The sequence below is a fragment of the Gorilla gorilla genome, chromosome 11 (assembly GCF_029281585.2).
Source record: "Gorilla gorilla gorilla isolate KB3781 chromosome 11, NHGRI_mGorGor1-v2.1_pri, whole genome shotgun sequence".
NCBI classification, from domain to species: Eukaryota; Metazoa; Chordata; class Mammalia; order Primates; family Hominidae; genus Gorilla; species Gorilla gorilla.
In genome coordinates, this window is record NC_073235.2 from 37,410,763 (window position 1) to 37,427,650 (window position 16,888).

Here is a 16,888-nt window from a genome sequence, read left to right on the forward strand (position 1 = left end):
ACTGATCAAACTCTGGGAAGAAAAAGGTAGTTGGATGGCAGTAGTGGAATGAAGTATCTATTTTAGGCATTTTGAATTTTGAACCATGCGAAGGTAAATACCACTAAAGAAATTTAAAATAAAATAAATAAATCCATTTGATAAGTACAACTTTGGAAGGTATAGCAGTCCCCCCTTATCCTCAGTTTTGCCTTCTACAGTTTCTCTTACCCCAGTCAACCACAGTCCAAAAATATTAAATGGAAAATTCCAGAAATAATTCATAAGTTTTAAATTACATGCCATTCTGAGTAGCATGGTGTAAGCTTACACTGTCCTGCTCTCTCCAGCCCAAGATGTGAATCATCCCTTTGCCCAGGGTCTCCATGCTGTATCCACTCCCTCCCCATTAGTCACTTAGTATCATCTTGGTGATCAGATGGACTGTCGCCATATTGCCATGCTTGTGCTCAACTCACCTTATTTTACTTAATAATGGCCCCAAAGCACAAGAGTAGTAATGCTGGCAATTCAGATATGCCCAAGAGAAGCTGTAAAGTGCTTCCTTTAAGTGAAAAGGTGAAAGTTCTCAACTCAATAAGGAAAGAAAGAAAAATTATATGTTGAGGTTGCTAAGATCTTACTTTGTAAGAATGCATCTTCTATCTGTGAAACTGTGAAGAAAGAAAAAGTAATTTGTGCACAGTATATATAGGATTCTATATAGCATCCACAGAGGGTCTTGGAATGTATCCTTCATAGATAAGGGGGGACTGCTGTATATAGGCAGATGCATTCTACCATGAAGATGTGGAGAAAGAAAACAAGACTTGGGAGTTGAGTGACTTGCCAAAGGCAATATAACTGGTGGGTTATAGTGTATGGATGCGATCCCAAATCCCTTGACTCTAGGATCAGATCTCCATCCAACACTCTGAAGGGTACCTCCCTCAAAGGATACATGGTACTAAGCTATCTTAAAAGGTAAAGCACATGGTTCCTCCTAGCAGCAATAGTCACTTCTGAAATCTTCCTCTAGAGGAGGATGGCCTAAGTATGTATTGGGGAAGAACCCTGAGTAAGAGGTCCTGCCTCAAATCACCCACTTTTCAAGGCTGTGTAAGAACCCTGAAGTGGTCATAATATAGAAGGACACATTAATGGTATGGATGTCACACAACCCCATATATTTCTTCCATCCTCAGCTACATACCTGTCCTTTGCAAGCTGGATAAACAAATCAGTTAGGGTATCACAAAGTTACTTCTTAAATCTCTTCTTTCAGCAGAGTTGATACAGTTTATAGCTGGGGAGTCCATTTCTTATGTGAAAATTTTAAGATGTACAGATTTGTACCCTCATCTGAGACCCTTCATTTATATCACTTCTCTTGCTCTGAAAAAGCTTAACTTTTATTTAGGGCCATGTGAAAACAACAACACATATGTCTAGCAGCTGGGGGATGGCTGGATGACTTTTGAGCACCTTTTGCAGCCCTCTTGTCCCACAGACCTAACTGTACCTTTTCTCTGTATTTGCCTCCAAATGGTCCTTAAGATCCAACCTGTTAGAGGGTCCAGTTTCCAAACAAGAGCACCTCCTAAGGAGGGCTCTCCCCTTTATAAGTCTCTTCTCTCCCCCTACAATCAAGTTTCAGATTTAGATTTCAAATAGCGGGGCAAAACATAGGTCAAGAGGATTTTGGTAAGAGATTCACTGTATAACCTGCTAGTATTTTTCTCTCATATTGGGGAGCTGATTTTTTTAAACCTGATCAATGTAGTACTTAAAAGTACTTAAAAAACAACCAATAATGCTTTAAAATATTTTCTTTTCTTTTCAGAATAAACTCAAAGCCAGCAATGCCCTGGCATTTTTGGGTCTTGAGAGAAAACAATTTGAATGACTGAATTTACTACAAAGGCAAACTTTCAAAAGGATATCTCATTTTTGTTTCTAAATATGTATCAACAGGTATCAACAAAATCCTATTTTGAACTATTTTACTCAGAAATGAATGTCCCAAATATCCTAAATTATTCATAATAAAAATGATTTGTGTTTTCATTCTGAAAAGCAGTACATTATTTCACGTGCAAATAAAAAATGATTTTCCCAGTGCTCTTTTAATTAATCTGGAGAAATACAAAATAAAATGTCATTAATGATTTATATGGAGAAAGATTCATCCTAGAGGACTTAGGTAGGTTGTCCATTTTGAACAAAGATATGTGACTTGGACTCAAATAACCTGTTCCACCCGCCTTTAACACCTACCATTAGCCCAGAACTGGGCTGGGAATGCTTTAGCCTCCACAAAATAAATAACATGAATATAGGATATCCATAACCTCAGGGAGCTTCCAGACCAATTAAGGAGGTAAGAGACGTTCATGGAATAATTACTAAGCTAACAACTTTGAGTGTCAAAGAAGTTTCATTAAGCGGAATTCACTTTGGTCTAAAACTGTGGAGCAGATCTTCACAGAGGGTGGAACATGAGAGTCCAGGAGATGAATAAGGAATTTTTAGGGTTAGAGAATGGGAAACAGGAAGGCAAAACTATGGGAACACAGCTGTGGTTTCAGACTGAATGAGACATCCATTTTAAAAGTTTTTGTCTATAAATTTACTCCTACCAGAAGCTCTTTTGATTTTAAAATACTGAGCAGAATGTATAAAGCTAACTATGGAAAGTTAATAGGGCAATACCAGGGTAGCCTTGTTTTACCCATTTCATTTATGGTCCCACTTGGGCTGCTGAAAAGGAACTTGGTCCCGGGATGGGTGATGAAATCTATGGTTCATCTGCCTCTGGCTGAATTCCAAAATCAAGCATGGATTCATTCATTATTTTCCCTTCCATTCATCTAGAAAATCAAGAGTTGAGTATTGACATGTAATGTGTGCTGACCCCTCTCCAGAATAAAGATGAGATCTAACTCTTACTTCACTATGCTCACGCCATTATTTTCACTTTATATAGTTCATTGCCCCACCTCCTTCTCACCCCACCCCCCACCATTTCTTTCTAGGATTTTACCCACCCACCATCTGCTTATTGCTCCAATCTGCCCAAAAAGGAAAACAAAGTTGAACAAAGCAACAACATGAACCATATGTTATTTTTTCCTTCCCCAATCTTTGGGGATAAAGTCCACACCTTTTCAAATATTCTATATTTGAGCACTCTGAATACAGCATTTAATGATTGTTTTATTATAAAAAGTAACCCAATCACTTTATTCAATATCATACACACACATACACATGCAGAGTGAATGGATATATTCATATTCACATGTTTTCTATGTGCCAGGACTATAGGAATGCTCCAGGCACTGGGGGTATAGATGTAAACAAAAAAGATAAAATTCCTTTTCTGACAAAACCTACAATCTGAAGAGTGAGAAACATAAATAAGGTAAGGAAGAAGAAGAAGAGGAATAAAAGGAGGAACAGAAGGAGGAAAGAAAGAAGGAAATTTTTCTTATACTGATAAACACTATGAAGAAATTAAAACGAAAATGTGGTAGTGACTAGGAGAAAGATGGGGGGTAAAATGTTAAATTGTAGAGTCAGAGAAGGCCTCTTTAAAGAGGACTTTCAACTGAGATTTGAATGATAGAACAGTGAAGAAAATGCAAAGGTTCTGAGGCAAGAAACCTCGTGACAAGTTTGTGAGCAAGGAAGGGAGACAGGAGAGGAAGCCAAAAAGTTGGCTAGATCAGTAGATCATGGTCAAGGGTTGAGTTTTTGTTGTTGTTGTTGTTGTTGTTTTTTGAGGCAGAATCTTACCCTGTCGCCAGACTGGAATGCAGTGGCGCAATCTCGGCTCACTGCAACCTCCGACTCCCTGGTTCAAGTGATTCTCCTGCCTCAGCCTCCTGAGTAGCTAGGATTACAGGCACACGCCACCAGGTCCAGCTAATTTTTTTTTTTTTTTTTTTTTTTTTGAGACAGAATCTTACTCTGTCGCCAGGCTGGAATGCAGTGGCGCAATCTTGGCTCACTGCAACCTCTGACTCCCTGGTTCAAGTGATTCTTCTGCCTCATCCTCCTGAGTAGCTAGGATTACAGGCACGCGCCACCAGGTCCAGCTAATTTTTTTTTTTTAATAGAGTCGGGGTTTCACCCTGTTGGCCAGGATGGTCTCAGTCTCCTGACCTCGTGATCCTCCCGCCTCAGCCTCTCAAAGTGCTGGGATTACAGGCATGAGCCACCATGCCTGCCCAAGATTTTTATATTGTTTCATAGGAAACCACTGGAGACTTTTTAATAGGTCTGTGACATGCTCGGACTTATGTTATTCTTTTAAAACAAACAAAAAAAAATAGAAGGGTGCAGTGGCTTGCAACAGTAATCCCAACACTTTGAGAGGCTGAGGCAGGAGGATCACTTGAAGCCAGGAGACTGAGACCAGCCTGGGCAACACAGCAATCTCTACAAAAAAAAAAAAAATGTTTTTTAATTAGCTGGGTGTGGTGGCTCATTCCTGTAATCTCAGCTACTCAGGAGGCTGGGATAGGAGGATGGCTTAAGCCCAGGAGTTCGAGGCTGCAGTGAGCTAGGATCATGACACTGCACTCCAGCCTGGGTGACAGAGTGAGACCCTGTCTCAGAAAAAAGAAAGGAGAGGAGAGGAGGAAAAAAAGAAAAAAGAAACCCATATACATTAACAGCTTTGTAGAGACCTGTTAAAGGGAGTCAAGAAAGGAAGTTGGAGGCTAGGCAAGAAATGATGGTGACTCAGGCACAAATACAAGAATGGGGATCATGAGATATGTTTGTAGGCAGAACGAACAGCATTTAATGATGGACTAAATGTGAGGAAGAGGGAGGAAGGGGAGGAAAGAAATCAAGGCTGACTCCTGGGCATGTGAATGTGAAGTGTGTGTACACATGTGCACACCATGCTTTTGTCAATCAGTCTCCTATATTTGGACATTTAAATAATTCCTAATGTTTTGCAATTATAAATAATACTGCAATAAAATTTGATTCATTTCCCAAATCATATGGATAAACTACAACTCTGATTGGATCAAAGATTTAACTCTAAAATATTAAACTATGCAGGTACTAGAAGAAAAGATGATTGAATTCCTCTTTAATCTGGGTGTAAAGAGGGTTTTCTAACTAGGACTTTCCTGGGCACATACTCCTGGTGACATTTAAGCTTTGAGATGATTTAACAGTAGTTAATGGTGTTAAATGCATCCATACTTTAAACATAGGTGCTTTGATTCCCAGGCTTTTCACTTGAACAGCTGGGTAGATTTATTACCATATACCATAATGAGGAAGACTATGGGAGAAACAGTCTTGAGAGGAAAGAGAATCAACAGTTCTGTAGTTGGACTTGTTATATTTCAGATGCCTCTTAGACATTTAAGTAGGAATGTCAAGTAAGCACTTGAGTGTTCTAGTCTGGGGAGCTCAAGAGAGAGGCTAGGGAAAAATCACCAGTGTATAAAAGGTATTTAAAGAAATGAGACTGGATGAAATCACCTGGTGAAAAAGTAGAGTAGAGACGCAAAAGACCCTAGGCCTATTTCCTGGGATTCACTAACACTTAGAAGTTAGATGAAGGCTATACAAAAATTAGCCCGGGCATGGTGGCACGTGCCTGTAATCCCAGCTAATCGGGAAGCTGAGGCAGGAGAATCACTTGAACCCTTGAGGCGGAGGTTGCAGTGAGCCGAGATCGTGCCACTGCACTCCAGCCTGGGTGACAGAGCGAGACTCTGTCTCAAAAAAAAAAAAGAAAGTTAGATGAAGGCACCAGCTTTGTGCACAGAAGAGTAGCCAGTGAGGTAGGAGGAAAACCAGGAAAATATACTCAGGAGTCAAGAGCAGACAATGTTTCAAGAAGTCCTAACAGCTTTAGGCATACACACACACACACACAAAATCAAAGCTACAATACTACGGTATTCAGTAGAACCATATGCCTCAGATATAACTCAATCCCTTTTATCCCAAAATTTAATTCCACTTCTTACAGTCCCAACCTGATGAATGGCATCACGCAGTCACAAAGAGGGAACTCTTGTCCATTGTTGGTGGGAATGTAAATTAGTACAACTAATGGTCTTGTAGACCATTTTTACTGGGGTGAGATGATATCTGACTATAGTTTTGATTTGCATTTCTCTGATGAGCAGTCACCAGAATCTATAACGTGCTCAAACAACTCTACAAGAAAAAAATTTAATAATCTGATTTTGAAATGGGCAAATCCTTCTCCTTCACCCGTATCAATATACCATTAAATCCAAAAGATTCAACTCATTTTATATCTTTTATTTCTTATCTGTTCTTTCCTCCATATGGCTTCCAACTAAATTCAGGTCTTCATCTCTCAGCAGGATATTGAAATAATCCCTTATTTGTACCCCTGCCCCTTGGCTTAGTCTGGTACAACACATCTTCTACCTTGGTGCCAGAGAAAAATGTCCAAAGTATGTATTTGATTATATTACTTTCTCTGTTAAAATTCCTCAGGACCTAAAGTGCTGGTTTCTAGGCTTTGGGATTTCATCGCTCAGTAACTCCCCTTTCAAAAAACCAAAAACAAAAAAAAAATGTACTGCTATCTCTAACAGAGCACACCTCTCATTTTGAGTTGTGATTCCTATCTGCCTTCTAGACTGGACTTTCTTGAGGGATGACCTAAGTCTTCATTCACTCATGCATTCAACAAAATTTATTTAGGACTTATTATGGGCCAAGAACCATGCTAGATTCTGAGAGTATGAAAAAAGCAAACATGGTTCCTGCCCTCAGTTGTGCTTATAATCTAGTTAGGGAGACATGTATCAAGTAAGCAACAAATCAATAGAAAATTGCTACCACAACAGGAGCTAAGAAGGAAAGGCACATAGTATGTAGAAAGCTTATTATAAAGGATTTGTCCTAGTCAGAGTCGGAGAAAGATTTTTCAGAAAAAAGTTTTGCTTGAGCTAGGATCTGAAAGCAAACAACAGCTAAAAGGTAAAAAAGGGAAGGGAAGAGTATTCCAGGCAGGAGAAACAGGATAAATGAAAGCCTTGTGTCTGTGTAGGAAAACAGCCATTGTATGGCAAGAGTGACTCCATCTGGAAGGAGACTCGCCATGATAACTGATGTTTGACCACAGCATACCAAGGTGTTCTGCAGCAAGGTCTTTAAGCAATGCCTGTAGCATACATAGCCCTGCATAAAGATGCTTATCTAACCTCCCCAGTAGTCATGAGTTTCAGCAAGGAAGTCTGAGATGTAATCAGCTTGCCATACAAAGGATACTTTCTGGACAGTGAATGCAGGGACCCACCATTGCATGGTTATCCCAGATATCACTTCTGTTTGTAAGAGCCTATTAAATATTTCTTTCTGAGAAACTGAATTTGTCAGCCTCTTTCTTCAGCCTCTTACCTTGGGGGTGGGTTTGCACAGATCTGCTCACCACGGAACAGGCAGGAGAGAACACAGCAAGAAAGAAAACCACTGTGGCTGAAGATGACAAAGGAAGACATTCTTGGTAAAAAGTGACAAGCTCATGTGAGGCCATAAGTCAGTTTAGGAATTTTATATGTTGAAAAGCTGTGAGAACTCACAAATGGGAGAAAACATTTGCAAACTACCCATCTGACAAGGGATTAAGAACCAGAATCTATAACGTGCTCAAACAACTCTACAAGAAAAAAATTTAATAATCTGATTTTGAAATGGGCAAAAGATTTGAATAGACATTTCTCAAAAGAAGACATACAAATGGTAGACAGGCATATGAAAATGTCCTCAGTATCATGGCTCATCAGAGAAATGCAAATCAAAACTATAGTCAGATATCATCTCACCCCAGTAAAAATGGCATTTTTCCAAAAGACAACCAATAACAAATGCTGGCAAGGATGTGGAGAAAAGGGAACTCTTGTCCATTGTTGGTGGGAATGTAAATTAGTACAACCACTATGGACAACAGTTTGGAGGTTCCTCAAAAAACTAAAAATAGAGCTACCATGTGATCTAGTAATCCCACCGCTGGGTACATACCCAAAAGAAAAGAAGACAGTATATCAAAAGGATATCTGCACTCTCATATTTGTTGCAGCTGTGTTCACAATAGCCAAGATTTGGAAGCTACCTAAGTATTCATCAACAGATGAATGATTAAACAAACTGTGGTACATATATACAATGGAGTACTATTCAGCCATAAAAAAGGATGAGATCCTGTCATTTGCAACAACGATGGAACTGGAGGTCATTATGTTAAGTGAAATAAGCCAGGCACAGAAACACAAACTTTGCATGTTCTCACTTATTTGTGGGAGCAAAAATTAAAATAATTGAATTTACAGACATAAAGAGTAAAAGGATGATTACTAGAGACTGGAGTGGATAATTGGGGAATGAGGATGGCTCACAGGTACCAAAAGTAGTTAGAAAAAATGAATAAGACCTCATATGTGATAGCACAATAGGTGACTATTATAGTCAATAATAATTTAATTATACATTTAAAAATAACTAAAAGTATATAATTGAGTTGTCTGTGACACAAAGGATAAACGCATGAGGGGGATGGATACCCAATTTACCAAGATGTGATTAATATGCATTGCATACCTGTATCAAAATATCTCATGTACCCCATACTACTATGCACCCACAAAAATTAAAAATTAAAAAAAAAAACAAGAGTTGGAAGCAAAGAAGCATGGATTGGAGTCTTACGGTCACAAGCCAAGAAAGGCCTATAGTCACCAAAAGCTGAAGAGCCTAGAAACAGATTCTCCCCAATAGTCTTCACAGGGAGCACAGCCCTGCTGTTTTAGTCCAGTTTTCATTGCTCATAGCAGGATACCTGAAACAGTAATTACTTCTTAGAGTTACAGAGGCTGAGAAGTCCCAGGTTGAGGGGCCACATCTGGTGAGGGCCTTCTTACTGGTGGGGACTCTGCAGAATCCCAAGATAGTACAGGGCATCATATGGCAAGGGAGCTGAACGTGCTAGCTCCAGTCTCTTCCTCTTCTTATAAAGCGACCAGTTCCATTACCACGATAACCCATTAATCCATTAACCTATTAATCCATTCATGAGGGCTCTGCCCTCATGACCCAATCACCTCTCAATACCGCCACATTGGGGATTAAATTTCAACATGAGTTTGGGAGAGGACAATCATTCAAACCATAGTCCCTGCCAACACATTGATTTTAGACTTCTGGCCTTTAGAATTGCGAGAGAATAAATTTCTCTTGTTTTAAGTCAAAAAACAATACCAAAAGAAAACAAATAATAACAACAACAACAAAGAAAAGCAATGAGAAGGTTTTTAAGTAGGGGATGGCATTAATTAGAGCTGATTTTTTTTAATCCTGCTCCTGTGGGATAGAATTCAATTTTGAAAAGATTCCTCTGGCAGGCTGCAGGATGACAACAGCTTGCAGGGGAGCTTAAGTGAAACAGCTTGGGCCAAGATGGTGGTAGTGTTGCTGGTGGAGAAACGTAAGTAATAGACTCCAGAGATAATAAGGGTCAACAGAAAGGCTTTGGTGATGGGTTAGATACGGGAGATAAGGATTAGAGATACCAAAGATGACCCCTGAGTTTCGGACTTGCATAACTGGAAGTAGTGCCATTTTACTACAAGAGGCACAGAGAGAAGACCAGGTTGGAAAGACAGGATTATGAGTTTAGTTTGGGGAAATATTGAATATTAATGCCTTTGAGACATATAAAAGGGAAAGTCGAGTGTGCAGACTTATGCAGTTTGAATTTCCTAGCACATAGTAACATCTCTACTAGCATTCATTGGATAAATAAATAGTAAAATAAAAATAAGTAAACAGGTCCTCCTCCTAAAATGAGCAAAGAAAGGAACTGGAAATCAATCTTCACCGAGTATGTTAGGAATTCATGCAGTTCTGAGTGTAATCCAAATGGCAAGGCCTCACAAATTTGTGACTATCTACAATGACTTGAGTCTTCACTATCCTCGTGAGCCTTTCTTCTTGGCTAATAGATGGGTGTCTTCTCCCTGTGTCTTCATATGGTCTTTCCTCTGTACATGTCTACATCATGATTGACTCTTCTTCTAGGACACCAGTCATACTGGATTAGGGCCCACCCTAATGATCTCATTTTAACTTAATTCCCACTTAAAAGAACCTGCATCCAAATATAGTCACATTCTGAGCTACTTGGGGTTAGGACTTTTGGGACACAATTCAGCCCGTAACAAATGCCTTATATATATTCACAAACCAATCTGGCAATGTCCATACCAGGGGTGTAATTTGGTGACAGCAGACATTCTTCTCAGATGCCATTAGCAGCACAAGGTTCTAAGCAAAGGTAAAGAGAATAACCTCCTCAGTACCATATTTGATTGCCTGGCCCTGGAACAATATTGCTTACACAGTGAATCTGCTCACAACCCAGAATCTGGAAAAGTCACTCAGGAAAATCACCTTTTCAGTGTTTTCTCTCCTTCCTTATCTACTGCAAGCACTTCTCCAAAAACAACCTTTTTAAAACACTCCCAACACCACCAGATTCCAAAGGAGAAACAACCACTCATAGCCATCCAACATCTTTCTCTTTCCCTTGTACAGTACCTTCTCCTATATCCCCTAAAAAGAAAGCCAGTACTGGCTCAGCCTAATTCATATTCCCTGACCAAAAAGCTTAAATCTGTATTCAAGGTAATCACTTTAGATTAACATACCAAGACAAATACCAGCTTTAAATCTGTTTAACTTAAGGAGACCATTATGAAGATCTTTCCCAATCAAAATTGAAAAAAGGTAAATTGAAGTTTCCATTTCTGAAAATAAAAAACTGCTCACAACCTAAAAACATTAAAGTTTATTTTTAAAAAGTCAACACAAACATATGTAAAAGTTCAAACAGATCAAATTCAACCTATGTCTCCCAGTCTACACCCCAGAAGGAACCAATTTTATCTGTTTTGTGTGTGTGTATTCTTGCAAACACAGTCTATGATTATACAAGTATTTACATGTATATATTCCTTTTTCATTTTAAGCAAACAGTAGAATTTGCCCTTTCTGGTACCTTTTAAATACCTTGCAGGGTACTTAATAACTTGGTGGTCATTCCACGTATAAACTGCCTCTTTCTTTTTAATGGGTGGATCCTATGAATGAAAATTACAGATTACATAGATGTACATAATCATCCAGTCCTCGACACATGGACATTCCTGTTTCCAATCTTTTGCAATTATGAACTGTTGCCAAGAATACCCTTGTTACTGGAAAGGGGTCCCAATCCAGACCCCAAGAGAAGGTTCTTGGATCTCACTCAAGAAAGAATTTGAGGTAAATCTATAAAGTGAAAGCAAGTTTACTAAGAAAGTAAAGGAATAAAGAATATCTATTCCACAGGCAGAGCAGCCCGGAGGGCTGCTGGTTGCCTATTTGTATCGTTATTTCTTGATTATATGCTAAACAGGAGGTGTATTATTCATGTCTCCCCTTTTTTAGACCATATCCCTTTTTAGACCATGACGTTGCCATGGCATTTGTGAACTGCCATGGTGCCAGTGGGAGTGTCATTTAGCATGCTAATATATTATAATTAGCAAATAATGAGCAGTGAGGATGCCCAGAGGTCACTTTTATTGCCATCTTGGTTTTGGTGGGTTTTAGCTGGCTTCTTTATCACAGACTGTTTTATCAGGAAGGTCTTTATGACCTCTACCTTGTGCTGATCTCCTATCTCATCCTGTGACTTAGAATGTCTAACCTGCTGGGAATGCAGCCCAGTAGGTATCAGCCTTATTTTACCCAGCCCCTACTCATAATGGAGTCACTCTGGTTCAAACGCCTCTGGCACCATTATATATTTGTTCAGCATCTTTTCATATGCCTATTTGCCATCTATATACCTTCTTTGTGAGGTATCGGTTTAGATCTTTTGCCCATTTTTTAAGTGGGTTATTTTCTTATTGCTGAGCTTTAAGAATTCTTTTTTTTTTTCATTTGCCATCTAATCTTTTAAAAAGTTCTGTGGGAACATAGTAGGTATATATAATTTATGGGGTATGTGAGATATTTTGATACAGGCATGCAATGATGTGAAATAAACACTTCGGGGAGAATGGGATCTCCATCCCCTCAAGCATTTATCCTTTGAGTTATAAACAATCCAATTACATTTTTAAAGTTATTTTGAAATGTATAATTAAGATATGCTTGATTATATTCACCCTGTTGTGCTATCAAATAGGTCTTATTCATACTTTCTTTTTTTGTACCCATCAACCATCCCCATATCCCCACAAGTCCCTCCGCCCACCCTTCTCAGCCTCTGGTAACCATCCTTCTACTATGTCCATGAATTCAATTGTTTTGATTCTTAGATCCCACAAATAAGTGAGAATATGCAATCTTTGTCTTTCTGTGCCTGGCTTATTTCACTTTACATAATGACCTCTGGTTCCATCCACGTTGTTGCAAATAACAGGATCTCATTCTTTTTTATGGCTGAATAGTACTTCTTGTGTATATGTACCAGTTTCTTTATCCATTCATCTGTTGATGGACACTTACATTCCAAATCTTAGCTATTGTAAACAGTGCTACCACAAATATGCAAGTGCAGATATCTCTTTGATATACTGATTTCCTTTCTTTTGGGTGTATACCTAGCAGGGGGATTCCTGGATCACATGGTAGATCTAGTTTTTTGAGGAACCTCTAAACTGTTGTTCATAGTGGTTGTACTAATTTATATTCCCACCAACAGTGTACAAAGAGTTCCCTTTTCTCCACATCCTCACCAGTATGTGTTATAGCCTGTTTTTTGGATAAAAGCCATTTTAACTGGGGTGAGATGATATCTCATTATACTTTTGATCTGCATTTCTCTGATGATCCATGATACTGAGAACCTTTCCATATGCCTGTCTGCCATTTGTATGTCTTCTTTTGAGAAATGTCTATCCAAATCTTTTACCCATTTTAAAATCAAGTTATTAGATTTTATTTCCTACGGAGTTGTTTGAGCACCTTATAGATTCTGGTTATTAATACATTGTTAGATGGGTAGTTTGCAAATATTTTCTCTCATTCTGTGGGCTGTCTCTTCCCTTTGTTTTGTTTGTTTTTTGAGACGCAGTCTTGCTCTGTCACCCAGGCTGCAGTGCAGTGGCGTGATCTCTGCCCACTGCAAGCTCTGCCCCCCAGGTTCATGCTATTCTCCTGCCTCAGCCTCCCGAGTAGCTGGGACTACAGGCACCCGCCACCACGCCCGGCTAATTCTTTTGTATTTTTAGTAGGGACGGGGTTTCACCATGTTCACCAGGACGGTCTTGATCTCCTGACTGTGTGATCCACCTGCCTCGGCCTCCCAAAGTGCTGGGATTACAGCCATGAGCCACCCTGCCCAGCCCTCTTCCCTTTGTTGATTGTATCCTTTGCTGTGCAGAAACTTTTTAACTTGATGTGATCCTATTTGTCCATTTTCGCTTTGGTTGCCTGTGCTTTTTGGGTATTGCTCAGAAATTTTTGGCCAGACCAATGTCCTGGAGATTTTCCCCAATGCTTTCTTGTAGTAGTTTCATAGTTTAAGGTCTTAAAGTCTTTCATCCATTTTTTTTTTATAGGACAAGAGATAAAGGCCTAATTTCATTCTTTTGCATACTGACATCCAGTTTTCCCAGCACCATTTACTGAAGAGACTGTCTTTTCCCTAGTGTATGTTCTTGGCACCTTTGTTACAAATGAGTTCACTGTAGGTGTGTGGATTTGTTTCTGGGTTCTCTATTCTGTTCTGTTGGTCTATGTATATGTTTTTATGTGAGTACCATGCTGTTTTGGTGCTGAAAGCTCTGTAGTATAATTTGAAGTCAGGTAATGTGATTCTTCCAGGTTTGTTCTTTTTTGCTTAGGATAGTTTTGGCTATTCTGGGTCTTCTGTTACTCCATATAAATTACAGGATTGTTTTTTCTATTTCTGTGTAGAATGTCATTGCTGTTTTGAAAGGGATTGCACTGAATCTGTAGATTGCTTTGGGTAATACAGACATTTTAACAATATTGATTCTTCCAACTCATGAACATGGAATATTTTTCCATTTTTTGTGTCATCTTCAATTTCTTTCATCAGTGTTTTATAGTTTTCATTACAGAGATATTTTGCTTCTTTGGTTAATTCCTAGGTACCTTATTTTATGTGTAGATATTGTAAATGGGATTACTTTTTAATTTCTTTTTCACATTGTTCACTGTTGGCATATAGGAATGTTACTGATTTTTGTGTGTTGATTTTGTATCCTGCAACTTTACTGAATTTGTTGATCAGTTCTAATAGTTTTCCTTTGGAGTCTTCAGGTTTTTCCAAATATAAGATCATATCATCTACAAACAAGGATAATTTGACTGCTTCCTTTCCAATTTGGATGCGCTTTATACCTTTCTCTCGTCTGCTTTAGCTAGGACTTCCAGTACTAGGTTGAATTACAGTGGTGACAATGGGCATCCTTGTTGAGTTCCAGATCTTAGAGGAAAAGCTTTGTTTTTTTCCTATTCAGTATGATACTAGTTGTGGGACTGTCGTATATGGCTTTTATTATGTTGAGGTAAGCTCCTTTTATCCGGTTTTTTTACAGCTTTTATCACGAAGGGATGTCAAATTTTATCAAATACTTTTTCGGCATCAATTGAAATGGTATGGTTTCCAGTCTTCATTCTGTTGATATGATGTATCACGCTGATTTATTTGCAACCATCCTTGCATCCTAGGGATAAATCCCCTTTGATCATGATGAATGATCTCTCTAATGTATTGTTGAATTCAGTTTGCTGATATTTTATTGGGGATTTTTGCATCAACATTCATCAGAGATATTGGCCTGTAGTTTTCTTTTTTCAATGTGTCTTTGGTTTTAGAATCAGGGTAATACTGGCCTTGTAGAATGACTTTCGAAGTACTCTCTCTTCCTCTATTTCAGAATAGTTTGTGTAGTATTGGTGTTAGTTCTCCTTCAAATGTTTAGTAAATTTAGCAGTTAAGCCATCTTAAGAGTTCTTTATCAGACGTATGTTTTGCAAATATTTCTTCCTTGTATTTCATTCTCTTAACAGTGTCTTTCACAGAACGGAGGTTTTAATTTTTTTAATTTTAAGTTTTGAGATGGAGTTTCACTCTTTGTTGCCCAGGCTGGAGTGCAGTGGCACGATCTCGGCTCACTGCAACCTCCGCCTCCTGGGTTCAAGCAATTCTCCTATCTCAGCCTCCTGAGTAGCTGGGATTATAGGCGCCTGCCACCATGTCCAGCTAATTTTTTTTTTTTTTTTTTTTTTGAGATGGAGTCTCCCTCTGTCGCCCAGGCTGGAGTGCAGTGACACGATCTTGGCTCACTGCAACCTCCACCTCCTGGGTTCAAGCGATTCTCCTACCTCAGCCTCCCCAAGTAGCTGGGACTACAGGCATGCGCCACCATGCCCAGCTAACTTTTTTTGTATTTTTAATGGAGACAAGGTTTCACCATGTTGGCCAGGCTGGTCTCCAAATCTTGACCTCAGGTGATCCGCCCGCCTCAGCCTCCCAAAGTGCTGGGATTACAGGCTTGAGTCACTGCGCCTGGCCAGAGGTTTTTAATTTTAATGAAGTCCAACTTACCAGTTTTTTCTTTCATGGATTGTACTTTTGGTGTTGCATCTAAAACCTCATTGCCAAACACAAGGTCAACTATATTTTTTCCTATGTTATCTTCCAGAAGTTTTACAGTTTTGCATTTTACATTTAGGTCTGCAGCCCACTTTGAGTTAAATTTTGTGGAAGGTATAAGGTCTGCATGTAGATTTTTTTTTTTAATGTGGCTTTCCGGTTGTTCTAGCGCCATTTGTTAAAAAGACTATTATTGCTCCATTGACTTGCCTTTGTTCCTTTGTCAAAGGTCAGTTGACTATTTATGGGTGGGCTCTCTATTCTGTTCCATTGATCTATGTGTCTATTCTTTCTCAAATACCACACTGTCTTGATTACTGTAGCTTGATGTTAGGTAATGTCAGTGCAACTTCTTTGGTATTGTGTTGGTTATTCTGGGTTTTTTACCTTTACATAGAAGTTTTAGAATCAATTTGTCAACATATGCAAAATCACTTACTGGAATTTTGGTTGGGATTGCACTGAATTTGTAGATCAACCTGGGAAGAAGTGACATCTAAATTGATTCTTCTAATCTATTAACTCAGAATAGCTTTCTGTTATTTAATCTTTTTTTATTTTTTCCATTAGAGTTTTATTATAGTTTTCTGCATATAGATCCTGTACATATTTCAGATCCATATCTTTTTTTTTTTTTTTTTGAGATAGAATCTTGCTCTATCACCCAGGCTGGAGTGCAGTGGAGTGATCTCGGCTCACTGCAACCTCTGCCTCCTGGGTCCAAGCAATTCTCGTGCCCCAGCCTCCCAAGAAGCTGGGATTACAGGCATGCACCACCGCACCCAGCTAATTTTTGTATTTTTAGTAGAGACAAGGTTTCCCCATGTTGGCCAGGCTGGTATTGAACTCCTGGCCTCAAGCAATCTCCCGCCTTGGCCTCCCAAAGTTCTGGGACTATAGGTGTGAACCACTGCGCCCTGCCTAGATCCATATCTAAGTACAGGTTGAGTATCTCTAAATCTGAGAATCAGAAACACTCCAAAACCCAAAACTTCAAGCCCCGACATAACATTCAAAGGAAATGTTCATTGGTGCATTTCAAATTTAGAATTTTTGGATTAGGATGCTCAATGGCTAACTTTATAATTCAAATATTTCAAAACCTAAAAAAATCTGAAATCCAAAACACATCTGGTCTCAAGCATTTCAGATACGTGATACTCAACCTGTATTACTTTGGGAGACAGTACTATTGTAAATGGCATTTTTAAATTATAAATT

General features: G+C 38.9%; 1 protein-coding gene and 1 long non-coding RNA gene across 4 annotated transcripts in view; one reads left to right on the forward strand and one right to left on the reverse strand.

Moving 5' to 3' along the window:
- The window catches only part of ACMSD (aminocarboxymuconate semialdehyde decarboxylase), a 64,374-nt gene extending 62,318 nt beyond the window's left edge, over positions 1-2,056 (forward strand). For 2 of the 3 annotated variants that reach the window (XM_019022287.4, XM_031008611.3), the window contains one exon: positions 1,823-2,045. In XM_019022287.4, the coding sequence (XP_018877832.1) occupies positions 1,823-1,885 (63 nt within the window). In that variant the 3' untranslated portion in view covers positions 1,886-2,045. Of the gene's footprint in view, positions 1-1,822 lie in introns of all 3 variants that reach the window. The other variant, XM_004032583.5, reaches the window with a different exon arrangement.
- The window catches only part of LOC115933740 (uncharacterized), a 53,132-nt gene that overhangs the window by 34,279 nt on the left and 1,965 nt on the right, over positions 1-16,888 (reverse strand). The window lies entirely within an intron of this gene.